Raw genomic sequence first — 23,621 nt, forward strand, 5'->3', positions numbered from 1 at the left:
CATGTTACCAGTTGCTAACCTTTGAGATGATACATATCCTCACTCCATGATGTCAGCTGTACTGCCTCTGAAACCTGTCCTGGTGGGCTTGCAACTTGACCTTTGTCTTCTCTGTACATTCCCCTGTGCGTGTCTCCTCTGAAAGGCTCTCCCCTCCACCCGTCCAGCCAGTCCTTAAGACTCTGCCTCACACTAAACCCTTCTTAACACCTCAAGTGGTGCCTCCTTTGAATTCAGTGACTGTAACAGGCACCTCGGCTGCCCACACAACGATCATGTGACACAACCTGTCCTTCTCTATTCAGCATGGTATTCACCAAGTCACCTTCTTGCCTGCTTGCTCTTCACAGTTACAGGGCATGTCCCTAAGAGAGGCCTCACAGATCCCTTTGAACCCCCTGGCTCTTCAAGGCTCACCCCATGCCCATCACATGGTAGGAGTATTTTGATTCCTTGGTTCCTTATTTTCATTTTTATGATCCCAAGTGCTCCCAACATCCACCTTCAGATGGCAAATCAAAGGTGGAGCTACAGTGAATTTCCTCCTCCTGTTAACCTGTTTCTCTCCTCTGGGCAGAAGCATTTGTTCCCATTACCTTGAATGGTAGGGAGGGCTTCTACATAGGACTGAGGCCCTGTTCTTCCATCAAGGTGGGAATCCACAAACTGGCAATGGTCTTCGCCTCTTCCCCAGCTGTCTCCAATGCTGTAGAATGTATCTGCATAAAGAACCGTTAACAGGTCAGGGACTCCTCAAAGAATGTCACAGCAGGCCAAGGAGCTGGAACAAGCTTTAAGACCATTTGAGCTGAGCACACTATTGAAATTGTGTGTTCTGTACTTCTAATGTCTGAAAAAATGGTGATAGTGGCACCAACCTCGGGAAGCTCATAAAGATTCAGCAAGATCACACACTGAATACTTAACGATGTTCAGTAGGGGGAAACTATGAGCAATCTAGAGTTTAACATATAAATGAGAGAACTTTTATGCCTTATTGTTTTAAAAGGAATGAAGAAAACTGCGGTAGAGAGTCACTTTTGAATAATTAGTGTATTTGAATAGGAGAACCTGACTTCCCACATATCTGGGAGGAGGGGACCCCAGGGCAGCATGGGACGCTGTCCGTGGTGCTGAAGCACACAGCACAGGAAGGCCAAGTCATCTCTCCACCCTGGGACACACTAACCCCTCCTAGCAATTCTGAGGCAGGGGAAGACAAAGGTGGAAACATAAGCAAAGAGCACACAGAGAGTGTATTTGCTTTGGGGAGACATGGATACCCAGAATTGCAGAGCAGGGAATGGAAGGGGAGACTTTGTTTTGACCCTGTCTTTACATAATCCTTGCTAATAAAAAAATTTAAAATTAAAAAACTGGCCAGTGGAAAATATATACCAGCTGAAGAAATTTCTGTAATATATATATATGCTAAAATTATAAGTTTTCAATTTTAATTGAAAATTAAAAGTTGTGTGCGTTTAAAAAAAAAAATAACCAGCCCAGTGTAGGTGGTGAGTCAAAGCTAGCTGGGGACTGATGGCATTTTGAAGGGCTGGTAGTTCTGGGTCGTCACATCACTCTTTGTTTTCATCCCTACTATGATAAAAACATTTTTATTGTGACACAGAACAAATAGAACTGCTGATTTTTTCTTTGAAAAGTACATTTTTTCTTTGAAAAGTAGTGGTTGTGGCAGAGCCTGGAAGGTGGACTTTCCTCAATTCTTCCAGTTTATCCTCATTTATCATTATCCAATTAATAGCAAACAAAAATAGGCTTTATAAAATTTTTTATAGAATTTTGGACTTCATTCCTCAAGTGTAGTAGATTTTCAAAAATATGTTTTTGCATGCCACTGGAAAATCTAGTGACCCCAGAGTGGAACCTACAGCACTGGTTGTATTAGAGCCTGGCAGGGGGTGTGTGGTCACAAGGGTCCAGCCCCCAACACATGCCCATACACCTGTTGGGTCAAGTTAGTACCTGGGAAGATCAAAACTGCATGCCTGCCAGGGCCAGCCATGCTCAAAGACCTACCTTTCAGGTTGTCACTGAGATAGATCTTATACCGCAGCGAATTGCAGAGCACGACTCCCACAAACTTTCTATACCACGTCCGCTTCACGTACTGCCGGCCATGGCAGTCGGTGTAGCCAGGGTCATGTTTGAAAGCAAACGGGATCCAGATGGGCTCACCACCTTGACAACACAGAGTACACCCTCTAAGTGATGGGAGCTTGCAGCATTTATTCTTGCAGAGTATCCGGAAAGTGGACTTATGCACTGGGCCCTCCCTTCCTCAAGGCTTCTCTGAGTAAGGTTTTCCCGCCTCCCAACAAGCACCCTTTTGGATTTTCCTCTTCTTTTTAAGTACTAAAGTACAACTGGTGGGTTCTTTTACCTGATCATATTTATTTAAGGTATTTTTATTTCAATAAATTCTCAGAATTAAAGGTAGACTATGCCTCAAGGAAAATTGGCTGCAATGGCCGTTTTGATCCTGTGGGGCTCACCATCCTTCCCCAAGTCGCTCAGCATTGACTCCTACTCCTCCTGCTTGAACTTTAATAACAGGGCTTTCTTGGTTTGTTTGAAAAACTTCATGGTATGTATCTTTTTGGCATTCTACAATATTCCCAGGGCTGGTGTAAATAGAGTATCTTTTTTTATAGATATTGACTACTCCTCCATGATTTCTCATATACATTGACTGTTTTGGCATATTTAAAACATTTCCAAGTCAATCTTTTCCATAGACCTGGATCAAGGATAGATGGAAGTTGTCAGAAAATTATTAAAATGCAAAAGTGGTCCAGCGTTTCTCTTTGTGAGGGATCACAGCAATCTCACGTTAGGGAATATGATGACCATAGGGTTAAGATCCTCGGAAAGAGAGACTTACCTGGTGGCCTCACAACAAGTAGAGGATTATCTGTAGAATGAAAAATAAATAATTGACTTTGTATCACGTTTCACAATCGTGTAAATGTTTAAAGATTTATTGTAATTGAAAGAGCTAACCAAACTGGAATACAGAAAAAAATAAATGTTACTTATTATATGCCAAAGTTTTCCCTTAGTTTTTTATTTTTAATTATTCCCTTTTCAGAAATACTCTTTTCTAGTTAACTGTCCTTTTATTTACATAAAAGTTGTGGGTCTCTGAAAATAATGTTTTGATATTGGAATGCCTACAAAATAATTCAATACTTGGTTTCAAAAGTCTGGTAGAAAAGTCTCAAATACCCTGAGACAAGGTAGAGGGAACTATGTGGAACTCCAACAATGGACACCTGACCTCATGGCATTCTCTACCTTTGGAAACAGTTTGACATATGTATTTTTTAAAACAAAGTACACATATACCTACTATCTAGCCTATCCATTCCATTCATAAGCATTTATCCAAAAGAAGTTAAAAATACATATTCTTACAAACATTTGTACATGAATGTTTATAGTATCTTTGCAAGAGTCAGAAAATAGAAATAACCCCAATGATCATCAACAGTTAATGGAATTGCATAAACGAGTCATGGCTTAGCTGTACAATAAGATACTGATCAGTAATAGAAGAGAATGAACTACTTATACACACAGTGATATGGATGAATCTCAAAATGACTAATGGTGAAAAAAAGAAGCCAAAGAACCGCATACTGTGTGTGAGAGGGCAGGGTGGGAGGCTGTACCCCCCCCCAGCAGGGGCAATTGTTGGGAGTGATGGACATGCTCATCATCATCACAGTAGTGAGGACTTCGTGCATATGAATATAACTCAGAACTTATTAAGGAGCACCGCTTAATTGTGTGCAGCTTACTGTATGCCATTACACCCCAGTAATGCTCTTCATAAAACCCATCTATGCCTTAGTCCAATTAGTTCCATTTAAGAGAATATGAAATTTGCCTTTTAAGGAATTCTGCTTTGAAAAAAGTCTAGCCATGGACTAGATAGATACAGACCATTCTTTTTATTATTAAAAAATTATCATGCAGTAAGTTGCTCTCTTAGCAGATGCAGCCTATGGATGACAACACATGTGTACATTCACGGAACCCGCCTCTACTGTCAGCACAAGAATATGGCATGCCCAAGTCTCCCCCGTGCTGTACGTTGTACAAACTATTCATTCTGCCATCATCTGTTGTATATCAAATAGATTGACATACCTAGCTTAAAGGGAAAGGGCTTGTTTTGCTCTCCTGCTCTTGAGCTCCTCAGTTTCAACAGTCTGATAGCAAAAGTCTCACATATTCTGGGACAAGATAGGGAACTATATGGAACACCACCAACAACACCTGACCTCGTGGATACTATGTTCAGCAAATACCATACGTCACCTACTTGTATGTTCCTGTTGTAACCTGACCATTTTCAGTAGGGTAGCACAAAATGAAGAAGAGACCCAAATATAGAGATTGAATAAAATGAAGATGACCAGAGCAAATAATTCAAAACTCCAAGTGTGTTAGGGTCTCCCAGGAGCTCACTGAAATGGGGTTCCTAGGTCTATCCCCAGAGATTGGGGCTCAAGGTTGGGGTGAGGCCTTCATCTTCACCTGCCCTTGAGGGCCACAAAGGATAGGCCACAGCTTTGCTGGGTAGAGAGGACAGAAGAGAATGGACCTTCAGAAGTTACTTTAGTTAGAGTCCTGGAAATAGAATTCCCAGCAGGTCACTTTCTACTTTCAGATACATTTCAGACCTGAGCTTCTTGGATTTGAATTGTTTTCGTGATCCACCTGATTGCATTCATTCTGGTCCCAAAGGCCCACTTTGATTTTAGGAAATGCAGCATGAACACGTATACATTCCCTACATTAGCAAATACATTTCCTATGTGAAATAAGTGAAAACGCTTTTGAGGTCTTTTGCCTACATTTCCAACATAAAGAATATTCTCATAAAAGATCATTTTTTCCACATATTTTGATCCAGTAGATTTTAAATCATTACGCTTAAAATATCTTTTAAAGACAGATTTTCTGGAATCAAGTAACGCATAGGAAATAATCTAACCAAATGGCAGCCAGAAGATGTGGGTCAGAGCTGGCTCAGCCTGGCTTGGTCTGAACTCTAGCTTGGCTTCCCACATGGAAAAAGGAAGTCACTAACCCAAGAATGGTCACTGTGGGCCATCCCTGCACGCATGGCTTCAGACTGTAGGCCACAGGAACATTTATTGAAAGGCCTGAGAACTTTGCCCACTAGCATCCCAAAATGTGAGGATATGCTCCAAAGTGATATTGTTGATGAAACTGAATAATACCTTAATTATACCTTAATTAACTCTTAATATTAAGAACAGACATCTTAGATCTTAGAGGGGACCCTGGGTCTTAGGGTCTTGGCTAACTAGAGAAGCAACTCTCAGACCAACTGGCATAGACACTTGTCAGCTACTCACACACACACACAAAAAAAAAAAAAACAAAAACCCAACAACTCTGAAACTACATTTTATACACATGGATTCAAACTTATCTTCCCCACCTGGTTGAAAACTAGATTTTTTTCTTCCTTTCATTGGAAATCAACTTTTGTGCTCCCCAGAGAACCAGTGAACACTACTTCTAGTTTCATTCCAAATTTTAAAATAGCAGGAAAAAAATAGTGCTGACTTTATAAAGGGAAATCCAGTATGATCTCATCCAATGGAAAAGGGTTTTACTGCTTTACTTTTTACTCTGTGGTCATCATAGTTCTAGATCTTTAATTTCATTTCCAAGAGAAGTAAAATGAGAATATGAAGTCACCCATACCTGATTCTGTAACAAAAGAGACCGAAGGGCTGATGGGCCCATAGCCATGAGGATTTTTGGCTTGAACTTTAAAGTAGTACCTGAAATCGGAAGAAAACATCTTTTGAGAAATTGACTTTTGAATGATGAGGCAGATTCTAAACTACTGAGCTCCTACTCCCTGGAAAGTCCCATCTTTATGAATGTCCACATCACTTGTGACCTTTGTCTTTTTTTCTGAACTTTCTCATGTTTAATAGCTTTTTAAAATCATACGGTTAATGTGAACACATGGTAAATTGGAACAGAATGGTCATGAGGCAAAAAGTCAGAACTAACAAGACAACAATGTCTGGGGTGCAGGAGGAGTGCTGGGGTGGCTCTGGAGCCAGGAACGGATGGTGCTACAAGTGACCCGGCTGTGAGTTTCTGCACCCAAGGAAAGAGAAGCAAGTCCAGGAAGGGGGTATGGGTGTGGAAAAGGAAGAGACAGAGGCTTTGCTGCAGGGTCGAGCTTCATTTTTGAATATACACTAACTGTGTCATCTAGTTCATCTTGGGGAGACTGAGTCTCCAGGCATTGAAGTGTCACTCTTAGAGGATTAGCAGATAAGAAGCAGTGGTCGAGAAGTCCTGGAGACCAGCTCCAGGACTTAATGTCTGTGACATTAATGTCTTAATGTCTGTGACATCTTCACTTCTGGGATTCCAGGTGTCACTCTGGCTCTCCCAACTCACTGTCATTTATAGGTGAAAAGAGGGATAAAACATCCCTTTGAGTGGTGGCTAGCTGCACCCTGGAGAGTCTGTTTCTCTGACTTTTAGCCAGCAAGAAGGTCACTCTGAAGTGTTCCAAAATTCTTTATCTTGTCAGGCACACAGAGCACATGTACTAACTCAAATGCACTCAAGTTTTGAAAGATATATTGTTTACATTCAAGGCCTGTCACACCTGCCAGCTGCCGGAGAGCAAGCCTGCCTGCTGTGTGGTGGGACAGCAGAGACTTAGGGCGGCCCCTCACCTCACAGTACAAGTGCATATTTTCCTGTGGTTTGACTAACCAGCAGAGAAAAGCCATTTGGTAAAATTAGTCTTCTTAAGTCATTCACAACTCATTTAGGTGTATTCATTTCTAAATTTCAATTCTTTAAAAAAAGGACATATTTTTAAGAACATATTTTTCTAAAATCTCAATCCGCCCTGCAGTGTGTCTTCCCAGCATGCACACCCCTATCCAGCAGTCACCGAAGGATTTAGGGCAGAACCCTGCAGCAGTTCAAGCTTGGCATACATCAGTGATCCTGGGCAAATTTCACAGATTGTTTTATCCTCAAAGAAAGGAATTAAACACAAGGAAAGAGACGTTCAGCAGCTACAAGGAGCATTTCTGATGAATAACTCTGTAAGCCCTTGCTGGATCCCTCCTAATACTCTGTTCCAAGCTCCTCATGCAACTGGAGGAACAACTAACATGCTAGGGGACTGTCGCTTGTTGACATCAATTTTGTTTTACCACTGAAACCCAAGGGCTGTCCAAGTCTACCCTCCCTCATGTGCCAAGTCCAAAGACATTTCCATATGAACTTCACTACTGAGTCAAAGTAAATGGAAACATGTTGAGCTGGAAAACAACAAGAAATTGGGGGGAAAAGTAAAATTTCCATTTTTGAAAAACACATTAAACTTTTTCTACCAACTAAAATATTTATTTCATACTCCAAATAATAGTCTCTGCCTCATCCAAGCAACAAAAGCAGCCCAAGCCTCTCCTTCTTATGTAAGTTTTGGCACCTCTTTTGAATAGCCTCACTGGTGACAAATCTTTGTACTGTAAGAAGGGATTTAAAATATGCAGCCTCCAAAGAGTAACTGGGGCTGAGTGTAGTCAACAGAGTAGATTGTGGTCACTTCAAATCAAAAACAAGATCCAGTTTATAAACAACCAAAGCTGATGATGAAGCTCTGGCTTCTATTATTACTATTGCATTTTAATTATAGAGAGTAATGGGTTTCACTGTGGCATATTTTACATGCAAATGATATGCTTTGATCATGTCCACACCATGGCCCTCTCTTTCCCCACCCTCCTTTCCCTTTGCTCCTCTCTCTCTCTTCTCTAACGGCCAGTCACAATGGCTTACATCGAGAATACAAAGCACAATAAATGCTGGTGAAGATTCTGGGGGAAAGGAACCCTTATATATTTTTTATAGGAATGTAAATCAGTGCAGCCACTATGGAAATCAGTATGAAGGTTCCTCAGGAAACTAAAAATAGAAGTACAGTTTGTGATCCAGCTGTACCACTCCTGGGTAAATGCCCAAGGGAATTAAAGTAAGCATGCTACAGAGACACTGCACCCCCACGTTTATTATGGCATAATTCACAATAGCCAAGTTGTAGAGTCAGCCTCAGTGTCCATCAACAGATGAATGGATAAAGAAAATGTGGTATATGTAAGCAATGGAGCATTAGTGAGCCATAAAGAGCAGAACCATACCATTTGCAGGAAAATGCATGGAACCGGAGATCATGTCAAGCCAGACTCAGAAAGACAAGGATCAAATGTTTCCCCCGGTTATAGTTTGGATTTGGCATGTCCCCAAAGACTCATGTGTTGAAGGCTTGGTGCCCAGTGCAGCAATGTTCAGAGTGGGGCTTCCAGTACGTAACTGGATCATGAGGGCTCTAATGTCTTCAATGGATTAATCCACATGGATGGATTCATGATTTGATGACATTATTGGGAGGTGGTGGAAAACATAGGCGGCCAGGCCCAAGGGAGGAACAGGTCACAGGGTGCACCTGGTAGGGTGTGTCTTGTCCTCCCCCCTTTCTTCTTCTCGCTCTGCTTCCTGTCTTGAAGCTGTTTTTCTCAGGCATTTGGATCACCGCAATGAAAAGCTGACTGACCGACCCTCCTAGGTGGAATCTGGCTCCACTTGTGAGGGGCTAACTTCTTGTCTCTCCCATGGTGACTCGGAGGCAGGTTTCCCCAGGGACTGGGACAACGTCTCTCAGTGGGTTGCACACCAGGACCACACCCAACTCCGCGGAGCCACAGCTTGTGTGATGCGGGACAATAAGTGTGCTCATGCCACATCACCCTCTAGCTGCAGAAATCAGCGGCTGCTCCAGAGGCTCTGAGGGAAGTGGTGGAGGGTGAGCTGGGTACTGCCTCCCGCCAGCACCCTCCACCCCAGGAGCGAAGAACCTGCACCTGGGGTGGAGGGGAAGAGGCAGGGCTGCAGTCTGTCCTGGGCACCCGCATGGGGAGCCCTGCACTGTCTGTGCAACCTCTTCTCCCCCTGCTCCACCTCCTCTCAAGCCTCCCCTTCTCCCCAGAACACTGCCTTGGGGCTTCCTGCTGCCTCAGCAATTGCCCTCACCCACTCACTTTTTCTCCAGCTCAACTGCTTCCTATTTTGTACATCTACCTTCTGCGCGGAAGCTTACCTGACTGCCTCCTCAACTCACCTGACGGCATCCTGAGACCAACGCTCATTGTTGAAAAAAATCTGACTTCCCCACCAGACTAGATGTTCACGAGGACAGGACTGGAAGGTCCATGAGGGTCATGAGTGTCCTAACCCCACCCCAAGCTCCTGCCTTCCTAATTTGGTGGTCTCGCCCAAAGCAAACACACAGGAAGAGCTTGATGCATGGACTCTGGGAAATGCTTGTTGAAAGAATGAATAACCCATCATGCCCCGTAACCACCTCCTGACATCATTAAAAACTCCACTTCAGTATAGCAGCAGGAGTTGTGAACAACACTGGACTTGAGTGGGACCCGGAGACTGGGGGGGGGGGGGGCAGTTCCATGGCAAGTGGCTCTGGGGCAAAACATCTGGACGGTGTCAGATTTGGTGACCGGGCTGTATAAGCACTGTCACTCTGCACACCATAAAAAAGATGTTCACCCCATTGTCTCTAACTCTGCTGGTTTTGTTTTCCCTAGTTAACCAATTTCTCGTTACTATCAGGGAAAGTTCAAGAAAAGTGGTTTTTCGGTTTTCTGCTTTACTACTTGGTTTTTACTTGCCAAACCCTGAAATGCATCATGGTTTATGGAAGCTCAGTTCAAGTGAGCCCAAAAGGCACATTAAGATGTCCTGAGGAAAGTTCTCTGCTAGTTCAGAAGCCTCTCAGTGCCCATGGATATTGTCCAGCTTCTAATCTCTGCAGCGCAGGTCTGTTTAATGAGCGTTTTGCTCCAGTCTTCTCTCTGTTAGCGACGGGAGGGAGCCCAGATCTGCATTCATGCCGTCTGAGTTTGTTAAACCCACTGGCTCCACACCGCAGTGCTGTGCTGTGCCCTAGACATTTGTTCTGGCCTGTGGGAGCCCCTCATTAACTGTTTAGGGCCCCTGACAGCTGGAAGTTGGCCAGGGTAGGAGCGTCTACACCACAGAAATTGGAGGATGCATAAACCAGGGGTATTTCCCCCCAGATAGCTACTTTACCAGCACATCACCCCTTGACAGCACATGCTTGCTCCTTCATGCATGTGCACCCACCAGAGAAGCGTTCTGTTGATCATGACCACCAAAACCAGGTAGTATAAGAGGGAAATGAATGAGATTATCCAATCTCCTTGTACCCTGGCAACCCACTGTGCCCATTTCCCTCGGTGCTATAAACTTGGGCTTCCAGAATGGTGCTCTGACGCTCCAGCCATCCCCCAGTTTTATGAAGAGGTCCTTGTAACCTTCACTCATGTCAATGCTTCTTCCTAGAATGGTCTCAACTTCTACATCATAGAGTCTGAGCACAAGTTAACCACAGTATTTATCAATTGCTGCTCCACCTGATGTCAGCTGAGGGTTGTGCTCCTAAGGCCACGACACTGAGAGAAACTGGATTCCCCTTTGACACACAGAACACCCTTTCTTTCTCTAATGGCAGGTGGTGTTTAGGAAAATAGGGAACAAAATACAAACCCAATAACCTAACAATTACAATATACACAGTAACTTCTGAAAAAAGATACGGCACCCTGGTAAGCACTGATTGACGTTCAGTGAGAACTAAACACAGAATTCAATACGGTCATAAAAATATCATGATTAACCATTTCCTTTTTTGTTTTCAACCACAGGACACATGTGACCCTGTGCACGGACCTCCTTTCTGCTTCTGTGTGGCTGACACATCATACCTTGTGTTTGGCTTCAGGTTCTCAATGGGCAAGTGAGTCACAGAGGAAGCCTGAGTGGACCACTTGTTCCTGATGAAGTCTTCATAGGATGCGCTGTAGACCAAGTACCCTGGGAATGGGGACAGGAAGAACCCGGTGAGCATGGAGGAACTAAGTCACACCAGAGGTGTGTCAGGGAGGAGGCGATCCATACAGCTTTGTGGGGAACTTCGAGGACAGCAAGCCACGCTGGGGTCAGGACAGGACATAGCTGTGACACCTTCTGGTGAATCCAGACGGGAACAGCAAAATGAAGGCCCTCCCTGTGCCTTGCTGGCTCCATACTTCTCTATTTTCTCCCAGTCCCTGGCCTTCCTCAGCTTCTTGAAATAATTACATCTAGTCTTGACTACACAAAGAAAAAAGAAGCAGGAGATGAAAGTAGTGAGCTCACCCAGGTGCAGTGGCACACACCTGTCATCCCAGCTGCCTGGGAGGCTGGGGCAGGAGGATTGCAAGTTTGTGGCCAGCCTGAGCAATGTAGCAAGATCTTGCCACAAAATAAAATTAAAGAAAAGTAGGGGACACCAGGGATATAACTCAGTGATAGAGCCCTTGCCTACTCTGTGTGAGGCCCCAGGTTCAATCCCCAGAACCACCAAAGAAGTACCTCACAAAGCATTTTAAAATGTCCTGGTAGAGACATGCACAGCATCCTTCACACGAAATGAAGCATGTAGGCATGAGTGCTGGATGCGGGTGTGTGGCCGAGAGACCCTGGACTGCAGGGAGCCTTCCGACTTTCTCTCTCTGGCTTCCTGGTCATGGGTGAGCAGTGTGTTCTGTGAGGCACTCTCTGCCACTGCCATCCAACACCCCAGGAGAGGCCCAAAGCAGTGATCCGCCTAATCTTGGAGTGGAAACACCGAAACCATGAACCAAGACTTTTCTCTTTGTAAGGAAATTATCTCAGGTATTTTATGATTGTCTGGAAAGCCGACTGACAACCATTGCTGCTCTCTCCATAAAACACCCTCTTTCTCTGATGAGAGTGGAGTCAAGACACAGGTGCTTGGAGGGGTCTTACATATAAGAGTGACCCTCCCAGGGGTGGATCCAGAGTCATGTGTGTGCCTTAGACACTAGGTTCTGACAGGGGTCAGCAGAGCTTGCTCGCCTTCATCTCTGGCTTCCCCTGTGGGGTGCTGGTCCCTGCAGATCCTCCTGTCTTTATTTTGAGTCTTCAGGGTTTTGCTAACATATCAGCTGAGCACAGTGTACCTCCTCATTTCTCTGTTGTTCTAGACTAAACCAGTTACAGAAGTTTGATGAGCAGGTCCTGAAAAGCTGAGGTCATCATGTTGGGATCTCCATGGAATGGCTCCTAACACAGCAATTCCTGTGAAAGGGACTTGGGGAAGTGACTGGCGGTGGGCATGTTGACTCTTGGGGATTTCCTGTTGTTTGGATGCCACCTTATTACATAGTGACTCGGCTGCTTATGAAACAAGGGTGGAAAGTGAAAATCAGCCCTGCCCCCTAACCCCACGTCCCCACGAGAGTCCAGAAGCCCTGCAGCGGGTCCCCCAGTCATGGGATGCTCTGGGTATTTGGGGCCTTATGTAGGCATCTGCTTGGCTTCTTTGTTCTGCAGGTGGACAGGCCGGTGCCGGGCTCACTGCTGCAGGGCTCCTGCTCTCTGTGAGCCTTCAGGGACCTGCTGTTTTCCCTCCATAGTTCAGGGGTGCCAGGCACCAAACTGCTCTGTGCCCAGATCCCCACAAACACTTCAGCTCTGTCACTTATGCTAACATCATGAGCCATCAGAACTGGGGCACCCTGGCATCGTTTGGGGTTAGGAGTAGGTTAGGGGAGGACACTGAGTCTCTCAGGAGCTTTGGGGAGTGTGGAATGTGTGACAGTGACTTCTTCTGCCAAAGGCAACAGGAGACTCAGCCCCTATGGGGCAATTCAGGAATCCAGTCTGGGTCAAGTCCCAGAGACATTTGCTGGGAATTCCCTGAGGCCTCTTCTTCACCACAAGAGCCCTTGTGGCACCTTTGATGTGGCCAATGCTCTCATCCTGCAACCGATGATTCTTAGAAGCAAGTGGTTCAGAGCTCACTAGTGTTTACCTGAAGTAAGCAAGAGGTCAAAGCTAAATTGCTTAAAATAAGATTTTTCAATTATCTTTTCTGTATGTTTACTTGCTTACTTAAAAAAATTGCCATTCATAAAGCCATATTCAATTAATAAAATCACTGTCTGGCTGTTTTGATTCTAAAATCTCATCCTTCTGTTGATTTATTTGCTTTCTGCTAGGAAAATGCTTTACTTCACAGAAATGGTCTCAGCACACGCTGGAGTGAACAGCACTATTAGTTACACCCAAACTTCTTAACCCTGCACCCTCCTTGCACCCTCAACCCTTCAGCTACACCTGGCAGAAATCTCCAGGGGCATTATCTCCTGTGTCCCTTACTGTGGCTTTTGGGCCCCTGGGCACATCCCCCAAGAGAAATCACTCTTTGGATTTTCTTGAACATTTTTTTTTCTCATTTCAAAAGATAACACTGATGACCTACAGAAAATGCATTAGAAATTTAGAATCACGTGAAAGACACTAGCCTAAGAGTGACAGATGTCAAGCTTCAACTTCTGGCACCGCCTCCACCCATCCAAGATGCACACACAGCTGCATGCCAATGCCCTCCTCCTCTGGGCTCACAGGCCCAGAGGCATCATGTGCAAAGGAGACAAATAGTTAAGGGAAATATTATTTTTATATTTGTAAGAACTTAATTCAAAAGATTTATCTTCAAGTGTATTCTTGGCAGGACTCACGAACATCTCAAAGGCTTTCAGAACTTGCCCAGTTCCCACATAAGAACTGGGAATCACCCCAGATGATCTGGAAGAAGCCAGCAGGCACGGAAAGAGGGTGAGAGGCAGAGTTGCATTTTAGGAGAAGCATCTTCATCATCCTTATTGGAGGGTCTGGTCTCACAAATAGCTTGCTGGCCATTTGCAGGATTATAGAATTTTGGAGACATAATGCTTTGCAGGTAAGAAAATCAAGATCCAGGGAGATAAAGCAGCTAGCTCCAGGTCACGTAAACCAACCCAGCACTAGGACTCAGGACTCTGACTTCCACCCAGTGTTCTCTGTTCCACCCCACGAGGCTTCATCGTGGCCTATATTGCATTGAAAGAAAACATCCGTCTGTGCATCTGTCCACTCATCTATGCACCCCTTACTGTCTGTATTTCCCACCTATAAATCAGTGTCACTCCGAGCATGTGCCTAGGACACACCTGTTACCACATCTCCAGGGGTGGCTTTGTCCCAGTCCACGATGACAAAAGAGTGGCAGCCTTCCATGGCGACCACCGTGATGTTGCGGGGTGCATGCCGAGGAGGCAGGTCGTTCTTCCTCAGGTCGTTTGGAATAATTTCATCCAGGCTCTCCACTTGGAAATGATCCAGAGCATCAGTCAGCGAGCACGGGGCTGATGGATCTTTACTCAGGTACGTCACATAAGGAGCTGGAAAAGAGCAGAGATACCCGGTTGGGTTGCTGAAGGATTTTTCTGGAAGCAGAAATGCAGTGTCTGCTCCATGGAATCAGACCCAACTCCATCTCTCCTGCCAGACAGAGGCTTCCAAGCCCTCAGTCCCGAAGCCAAACTCAAAAGCACACCCCTCGCTCTCCTTAATGGACCCAGGGGCTTGTAGTTGTCAGTCTGGAGGTTGCAAAGGCTCTACTGCCCCACCAGCATTGATGACGATGACCTCAAAATGATTTTGAAAGATCCCCAGGCCATAACTCAATGTCATACAAGCCTGTGGTATTCTGCCATTTCTATGCCCAAACACTTGGAGAAATGTGAGTCGGGCCACCTACAGTTAACCAGCATTCACTCACCACTGTTCATTCCCTCCCCTCTCCTGGGGCCTTCTGGGCCTGTCTGTGGATCTCACCAGGAAGTGTCAGGGAGTGGGCTATTCTGCTTTACAGAGGTACAGACATGAGAAAACAGCCAGACAATAGTCAGCCTTTCAGTCTCCAGAAGAGCTCTGAGGCAGAGCTGATAACAGCCCTGAGTGCAGGTTCCTTTCTGCCATGGAACTGCAGGGCAAAGTCGGCACTGGCCTTGGCCTCAGGAATGCTACCTCACATGGGTGTCCTTGCTCTTCAAGTACACACGACTTAGACACCCGGTCACCACATCTTGGCTGGCAAGGCATGTTCTCTGCTCATGGCAGAGCACTTGTTTTGGAAACAGGGAAGTGTGATATTAATTTAAGCTGTTGCTTGTCTCCACTTAGTAACATGTTAATCCAACTGTCTCATCAGGGAAGTTCATTAAGGGCATGGGAAAAGAAGACTTGGAGGAGAATGAGACACAGCTTAGCAACGTAAAATTGCCCGTTGAAATTGTTTTAATTACTGAGAAAGAAGAGAAAAAAGGAATTTCTAGATCCCAACTCCTCAAGGCTAATGAAAATTATAGAAAATAAGAAAAACAGCTTTGGTTCTGTGATATGATCAAGCCAGTGGCTGCATTCAGTGAGCTGCAACCTTTCAGGAAGAATTGAACAAACAAATAATGTGCAGACAAGGCCTAGTGGGAAATCTTGTCCCACTACCTTAAATATGTGATGCTCCCTGGTCCTGGTGATTTGTAAGTGTTGCTCCCTCTTGGTCTACACAGAGAAGCCTCCTAAACCCTCTCAGTTGGGCTCCCAACTGTTCCCCCCACTTCTTCTCTTCTAAATTTTGCAGAAAGCAAATGCACATGCATGTAAACAGAACCGACTCCCTAAGTTACCCCAGTGGAAACTTTGCTTCGGGAAAACTTCTCAAAATGCACTGACTTGGCCAAGCCCAGAGATTAGTTCCACTCTTCTTCAAAGGGCAAAAGTTAAAAACCATGCTTCTCAGATTAAGGAAGTTATATTTACCAACAAATCGTTTCTGTCCGGCCACATCAAATTCTTCCTCAGGAAAGGACCTGATGGGGCCTTCCTCTGGGATGACCTTTGGTATGGCAACGGTGGTCGAGGGCTGGGTGGTGGCCGAGGGCTGGGTGGTGGCCGAGGGCTGGGTGGCTGCCGGTGGTCTTGTGGTCTCAATCTCATAATCTGAAAGGATTTGAAGGCTTTGTAATTGGGCACCTCCGGTAAGGGGCACTGTTTGCTGTCAACTGTAAATGCTGAGTGTGTGCCCCTGTGCACCTGCACGCCATCTAAAATGGTTGCTCTGCTTAAACATAATTTGTTTCCACTAAAAAACCCTCTCTCCTCATTTCAATTTCCTGAGAAAGTCACCTTCAGATAAAAACAGAGGAAGAAAAAGAAAAAAATACATAGGCCAAAAAATTGAGGTTTTAGTATCAGAGCTGGAGAGACCCCGTAACTCATTCAACCAGCTTGGCACGCTCCTGTTACCTGCCCACAGCTGTCACCCACCTGCATCTTTTCCAGCTAGAGCCAATAAAATACCACATCAGAAGATAAATGTGAATTTTTTTTAAATATGACTTCTGTATATGGACTTCCCCCTCCAGGGAGCAGGGTGAGATTAATGCCATTCAGATAACTAATCTTTTGATATTTAAAAAAGAAAATATAACCCTTCCCCCACTCAGTCAATAAGAGAGACACTTAGTACTTCCAAAGGTGCTAAGGAGTCTCCCTTTGCTTTCTTTTTGGTGGTGCTGGGGATTGAACCCAGGTCCTTGCACATGCAAGGTAAGCGCTCTACTAGCTGAGCTATCTCTCCAGCCCCTTTCCTTTGCTTTCTAACAGCCTTTAAGTTTTTTGCTTGTTTGTTTGAAAATTGTAGTGGGATTTGGTCACTACCTTACACTTTATTATGAATAAATAAAGCATCAGAGGTGACATGATTCACACACAGTTGTGAGTTAAAACCACTGGGGCTATGGGCGATGACATGCAAGGTGAGACCCATTATGAGAACCCGCGGAGCCCAGATGTCAAAGTTCAGCATGGGGTGGGGACAAATTTCCTGAACTTCTCAGCTGCAGAGACAACTTCCTCAACCCAGGAGACAATCCCAGAAGCCTAAGAACAATTATGGCATTAGTTGTGATGTATCCAGAGACTGTTCAGGTACTGTCCACGGCATTTTGTATTTTTAATCTTACCCTCACTTGTAAAGATTCTTTGATAAGAAATCAACACATATACAGCATGATGTGATTAAGAAATGAAAGGAGAGGAAAGTGAGAGAAAGAAAGGCCAAAAGAGAAGGCTGGACACAGGTCAAACCACGGGGTTTTAAGTGAGCGGGGAAGGCTGGGCACAGCAGCTCCAAAATTTCTTAAAGGGAAAGAGGATTTGAAGGGAGAGAAGAGGAGGCTCAGAGGACTTATTTGGCAGGGGCATTTGCATATCGAGCATGCTGTTCTTCTTTAGATCAAATACGCATTTGGGGTCACTTGGAAAGGGTCGGGGCTGCAACCACCTTCCCAGGGCTGGCCCTGAGGGAAATTGCCAAGGAGATCACGGAAATTAAAACCAGATTATGGGATGGGGAAGACAAGTGTCCATGTGTCTAGGGAATCAGCCTGTACCTTCATCGTAAACGACGTAGGCCTCTTCTGTGGGCATTTCTGTGTCCAGGCCTGAGAATTCATCTAGTGAGGGAGAGAAGGACAGGTCATCAGGGGCTCATGGGTCTTCTCACTGCTCTCTCAGATTTGGGCCCCAGGGCGTAATGACTCATTCACCCCAACAGGTGCTGGAAACAGGCCACCAACATCAGGTCAACATCAGGTCGCCTCAGCTTTTCCAGGAGGAAGAGCATCAGAACACCAAAAAGGAACCCAGGCCTTCTTTCCCCTGGGCTCAGAAAAGGCCATTCCAAGCGCCCTCCTGATCAGGAGTGCACCCTCGCTCTGCCTCCCAGATGTGCAGAGCTCTCTCTGCTGTCCTCCCGCCACCTCGGTGCCCCTGCCTTGGCTTCCTGGATGCTGACGGGAGGCCTCAGCAACCCTGCCACAAGCCTGTCACGGGAGCACTGAGAGCTGCAAGGAGTGGGAGGCCGTGGGGAAGGTGACCTGTGGACCCTGAACATCTATCTTCCTTTTCTCCACCCCTCAAATCTGGCCTCTGGAATATTCTAGAAGTAGGGCTATTTCCAGCCTCTAACTTGGCAAAAGGCACCAATCAGGTTCTCTGTGCTCTCTGCCCTTCTAACTCCCAGCCTCTCACCAACTCAGGAGATCAATTTGCACAACTTAGACTCCTTAACCTACATCTGAACTTCACAAATGATACACCAATGTCTGCAAATTTCTGTTTAAGACAACTTGGGCATTACTGACCCCCCGATATGTTATGACCACAGAATTAGACTTTCAATGCAATTTACAGAACTTTAGGTGAGATTTTTTAATGGCTTCCAGGAAACCTAATTATGAGAACTATTATTAAAATTCCTGTAATGGTTAAACTGATATTAAGAGAATGAGGAACTTGTGGTCAAGAAAAGAAGTGAGTGATTTAAGTTGAAAAAAAGAAATAATAGAAAAAGAACTTTTTGTCTCCATTATCTGGCAAGGTCAAAAAGTCTTGGGGGTTTTTTTGGGGGGGGATGGGGGTGGGGGGGATGAGAGCAGTTACATTTCTCTACTTAGGAGTTAGAGATGGCAGCTACAAAAAGGAGAACATTTCTCTGTGCTTGATAAAAAACTTGAGGAAAAGGGTTTTCTAATTTAAAAAAGCTCAGGGGAACTCTTGCCCTCCTTTTGACCCAAAGCCCACAGCTCTTATATACAAAGCATTCTGAAGAGGGGTTTGGGGGACTGCAGGAGGAGGGAACTATGAGACTGGAAACCTCCTGCCCTTGGACACTTTTCTGGACCTACTTTGGAGCTACTCTTCACACACTGGCTTGGAGACTTCAGGCTCATCATACCCTCTTGTCAGGCAAGGACGCCAAGGCTCTGAGAGGATCATAACAAGCCTGACTCACGCAGCTGGTGAATGAAAGGACTTGAACTTCGAGCCCTTTGGCTGCAAAGAATACTTTGTTCTTCATAAAAACTGTCTCAACTTTTGAAACGTTGATCTGACCAATCCAACTGTCTGTGAATCTTAAGGTGCTCTAATAGCATCATCACTCTGAAGTTGGATAATGATGGGGAAATGAAGGGGAAAGAACATCAACTTCCTTCACCCAGTAAGTCTTTGGCACCAATTTTGAAATACTTTATTGTTAGTAAATCATTCATCATTATCCAGAAATATTCCAGTGTAATGATTCTTTTCAGAGCCCAGCTTGAATAACATCCTGAACATTATGTTCTAAAACAAACTCCAGTCGTGAGGACAGGGCAGTGCCACAGGTGTCTGTCCAGCTAGTCTTCATACTACAGCAAAGCCTCTGGGAACCACTCAGAGGCCTGTGTCATAGCCCCGCACCTGTATACACATGAGGTGATGGCCCAGGCGTGTTCTAATGGGGCAGGGACGGATAACAAGACTCAAGTTGTAGATCATCTGGCCTTACAGGAGCAGGAGGATCATTTCATGAAAAACTACAAACACAACTCTTGCTGAGATCACTCCATGTCAATCCTCCTCATCCAATACAAACTACTTCTGGGCCGGTTCAAGTCTGTTTTCAGTTATACACTCCCTCAATTTTGGGGGTTATCTTGCCTTTGGTTCCTGGCCTACCATTTTCTTTCCTTTGTCAATTTAACTTTTAGGAACATCGTTTTACTTTTCCTGATTATACATTTGGTTTAATTTTTTCTTTATATTTAGCCAGGCAAAAAATGAATAAGTTGTACAATTTTTGCATCCCAGAGTTAATAAGAAAAGGGAAATACATATCATTTCCTTCTTGGATTCCTGGTGTTAAGGGTAGTTCCTTGAGATGCTGAAGTACTCGGTGCAGGCAGTGGGTCACAGCAAGGCCACATCTACCTGAAAACTGAGATCTCTTCTTAGGATGAGTGACAGTTTGGGCCTCTGGCATAAATGAGCATCTTACTGAATCAATGTTTGTTTTCAAGATAAAATAAACTCAGACAATTTTTCTACATTAGCATCATCTTGACTCCAAGGGAAAGTAACTTCCAGATGTAATGAAGTGTATATTCAGTTTAATTAGAGAAGCTGAGCACCTGGCTTTGCCCCACCTGAATGCCATTCTGAACCATGAACTTCTTCATATAAAAGTAGCTGCCAGTCATCACACAGCAGCATAGTTTACTCTCTTTGGTAGTTTATCCATGGTCATGAAAAAAAAAGAAGAGCAAATGTCACAAAGAATTAGGGCTTAAGCTCCAGAGATATTTTTTAAAAATATGAAAAAAAGACAAAAAAAAAAATAAAGTGTTCCCAGTAGAATTTTAGAAAAGGTAAATAAAAGACAGTCCCTGGAACACAGGTATATTTCACCTGGTGTGGTGGGTCCTGCTCAAGTGAATTTTGATTACTCTTTCTCTGTGTGTGTGTGTATTTTCTGTTAGGAGAGTGAGCCATGGCAGAATGCAACCGATTTCCTTGGCTGATGGTTTTCTGCGAAATGCAGTGGGCTCGTGCTACAAATTCTGGAATGTTCAGCTGGTTCACAACATTTCCAAATACGTGAAATTTCATCAGTTTGATTGTAGATGGAGAAACAGAACCTGAAAAACAGAGATCACTGGCTTTTACTTCCCAGTTAGGCAGCGGAGAATGCTTGCGTCTGAAGCTCTTAAATAGATACCCTGAGATGCATAGCTGGGTCCCCCAAGGACTGGAGATGAAGCAGAGCCATATCTTGGCTATGAGGAGTTTATTATCCAATGGAAAGGTTAGATCAAGAAAAACACACACAACAAAAAAACCATAGTGTGTGTGTGTGTGTGTGTGTGTGAGAATGAAGAGAGGAGAAAATGCAATAATACACAGGAAACAGGCATATAATACGCATCTGTGCCTACAGGGAAGCGTGGCATCCATAACAAATGAGGAAGTACACAAAAACACTGCTTGAATTACTGGAATGACTGAACAGCCCAAGGGTGTTCCTAGAATATTATTTGAAAGCAGGGTTTTAAAGGAGGGTGGGGGCATGACTTAACCAAGGGAGCCAAGACTTTGATATTTGAAAAGATGCTTTTAAAACTGGAGAGTTACAAACAGAATGTTCCAACTTTGTACGCGGAATGGAATGTCAGATGGCCAGCTAAAGCAGGGTCAGGGGAGGGGGTTGGAATCACCGATACTCATCACTGACCACTAGCAAGCATTCCAAGCGGTCACTACTACAGCAATAATCATTTCAGGTCTAGGCTGGACAGTACCATGCCCAAGAGACTACCTGTCAAATCCTGGTTGTGCACAGGCAGAGCCCCAGCATTTGTGAACACACATCTTGGACAGAACTATGCTCAGTTCAACCAAAGAAAAGGTGACTGAGAGAAACAGTGACACAGAGGTAGCACTGGGGATAGGAACGGAGTCCAGATGGTACTGTGGGTTATGTGGAGGGACACCCTGGATGGTTCCATGTCGGACACTGCAGCCCTTCCTAGGACCATCTCTCTGCCCTGAATGTCATTTATAGAATGGGCTTGTGCACTCTGAGGCCACTCACTATAAGATTCTCAACCAGGAAACAACAAATGGATCTTACAGACAGTGCCCAGGCTTTAAGAGAGCAATCTGACACTCTGTGGCTTCCAAATCTCAAGCCCTCTTTAAAATCCAATCCCTGCAAGAGATGGCACCCCTCTTCCTCCGCCCACCTTCCTCATTAGTCCTGAAGCGCCACACTGCCATGATGCTGAAGCAGGGAACAGGCTGTGCATTTCCAGGCAGCTGCAGTGTCTGTCTCCTGGGCACATTCAACACAGGTGTATGTGGGGGGGCACCCTGGTGGGAAGAGAGGAGGCTGATGCTAGGAGGCCCAAGGGCATAGGAGCTGAGTGCTGGGCCAGCAGGGCCATCTTAGGGATAGGGAGAAGAAGAGCACTAAGGATGAAGGTGGCTGGAGGGGACCTCACCTGGAGGCGCACTTATGTGGGGACAGTTTAATGGGTGTGTTCTCATCCCCAGACTCACGGAGTTGAGTAGATTAAATATGTGCAGCTTTTTGTCAATCAGAATTAATGCAAGGAAGAAAGTGTTTAATGAAGTTGTGAATGAAATAGCAAGAAATAAAGAAAAAGACTAGAGCAGTAGTGCATTAAAATACTGTATGAGGATGATATGTTGTTGTCCGCAAATATAATTCTTTCCTAAGACTTTGAACTGATTTCTACTTGTTTTCTACTTGTTTTCAAAATGCTGGTGAGAGGCAAATTATTCTTCAGGTTGAACTAGAAAATCAGAAGAATGGATATAAGCAAAGTAGAATGATACATATATATATCAGATTTGCAAAGAGTAGATACTAATGCCAAGAAAAATATTGACTTTTATGCCAAATTTAGGTCCAAAAATAAAAAATAAATGAAAAGAACATGTTAAAGAAAAGCAGACAAAATGCAACACAATACATTAATTAAAGTCAAATCCAAAAATAATCACTCTTTTGTTTACAACCAATATTAATTATCTGTTTTAATTAATGTCTATTTTTAAAAATAAGCACATTCATGTATGCAGAAGAAAGAAGCCATTCTAATACTAGCAAATCCAAATTCGTACTCACTGTGAACAGCCGTGCGTTTCTTCCTGGTGGTCCTCGTCCCTGTAATCATTCCCCTGTTTTTGGTGTGAATTTTTCAGATGTCATGTTTTCCTATTTGTTTCACAATTTTCCATGAAAGAATTCTCGTTTGGGGTCCAGCCTTCGTGCTTGCAATGGCTGGCCTTCTCCCCGTCAGCGATGAAGGTGTGGAAGCAATTCCTGGAACGAAGGGTCCCCCTCTGCAGGAGCCTAAAGAGGCATTAGTGTCATGGCCGACCCTCGACTCATCTCAGCCTGAGGGAAAGAAGGCGATTCATCTCCGCTGCCTGAGGCAAACCCAGGATGGCGTCTTGCTAAGCAGCTGGAACAGGAGCCTGAGCCGGAAGGACAATGACCCAGCAGCTCCACCAGGACCTGGGCAAACATGTTCTAGCTCCCAGTCTGCAGGGAGAAAGAGCCGCTCCCGTAGGAAGACAGACAGACAGATATCAAGGACAGCCGGACACCCAGATCAAGCTGGGCAAGCAGGAAAGCAGCGTGTTCTTGCCAGTGGAGAGCCCATTGCCGCGCCACGAGGATTCGAGTTTTCCATAGGGGGTGACGGGTCAGATGCTCAGCCGCCAGATGTGCTCCAGAAACGGTACTCCTCTCAGAGAGCCAAGGCAGACTGTTCTAAACGTCCCACAGTGAGAAACTTATCGAACCTCGCTTAAATCTCATGGTTAATCACAGACCTTTCTTTCTTCCCTTCCTTAAAATGTAATAATACTGATCTAACATCCAGTGGGAGACACTTTGGGAAACACTGGTCTAACTGATAATGCCCCACGTTTCAGCTAAGCTTCGGACTTGGGTTGTGACAGGGCTGATGGATACAACACCTGGTTAATCGCGAATGTTAAGTGACCAGCAAACAGCTTTGTCGTGTAGGGATGTCCTGCACAATGTTTCCTATTGGCTGACTGATTGTGCCATAGCACCTCAACCAAACCTGCTGGGGTTCAGACACCTCTACCGCTGCTGTGCTGTCGACCCCTGAGATGCAGCACAGGGTCACCACTAGAACAGAGCT

The 23,621-nt window shown here is 44.8% G+C and overlaps 1 protein-coding gene and 3 long non-coding RNA genes across 4 annotated transcripts in view; 2 read left to right on the forward strand and 2 right to left on the reverse strand.

Annotated features, from left to right (window-relative positions):
• LOC125617619 overlaps positions 1 to 10,965 on the forward strand; it is a 41,086-nt gene extending 30,121 nt beyond the window's left edge. Inside the window, exon 3 of the long non-coding RNA XR_007348697.1 lies at positions 10,851 to 10,965. This is a non-coding gene — a long non-coding RNA (uncharacterized LOC125617619). The remainder of the gene's footprint in view (positions 1 to 10,850) is intronic.
• The window catches only part of Fndc1 (fibronectin type III domain containing 1), an 86,294-nt gene that overhangs the window by 2,077 nt on the left and 60,596 nt on the right, over positions 1 to 23,621 (reverse strand). Inside the window, 8 exon segments of the mRNA XM_015498628.2 lie at positions 597 to 719; positions 2,041 to 2,202; positions 2,906 to 2,935; positions 5,770 to 5,849; positions 10,911 to 11,019; positions 14,205 to 14,435; positions 15,856 to 16,035; positions 17,490 to 17,552. Of these exon segments, the coding sequence (XP_015354114.1) occupies positions 597 to 719; positions 2,041 to 2,202; positions 2,906 to 2,935; positions 5,770 to 5,849; positions 10,911 to 11,019; positions 14,205 to 14,435; positions 15,856 to 16,035; positions 17,490 to 17,552 (978 nt within the window).
• On the reverse strand, positions 18,429 to 23,620 carry LOC125617618. The gene is made up of 2 exons (XR_007348696.1): positions 22,571 to 23,620; positions 18,429 to 20,558 (listed from the first exon to the last, which is right to left on the reverse strand). It is a non-coding gene; the product is annotated as an uncharacterized LOC125617618 (long non-coding RNA).
• LOC125617620 overlaps positions 21,578 to 23,621 on the forward strand; it is a 31,606-nt gene continuing 29,562 nt past the window's right edge. Inside the window, exon 1 of the long non-coding RNA XR_007348698.1 lies at positions 21,578 to 21,589. This is a non-coding gene — a long non-coding RNA (uncharacterized LOC125617620). The remainder of the gene's footprint in view (positions 21,590 to 23,621) is intronic.

Source organism: Marmota marmota, unplaced genomic scaffold, assembly GCF_001458135.2.
Source record: "Marmota marmota marmota unplaced genomic scaffold, marMar, whole genome shotgun sequence".
Lineage (NCBI taxonomy): Eukaryota > Metazoa > Chordata > Mammalia > Rodentia > Sciuridae > Marmota > Marmota marmota.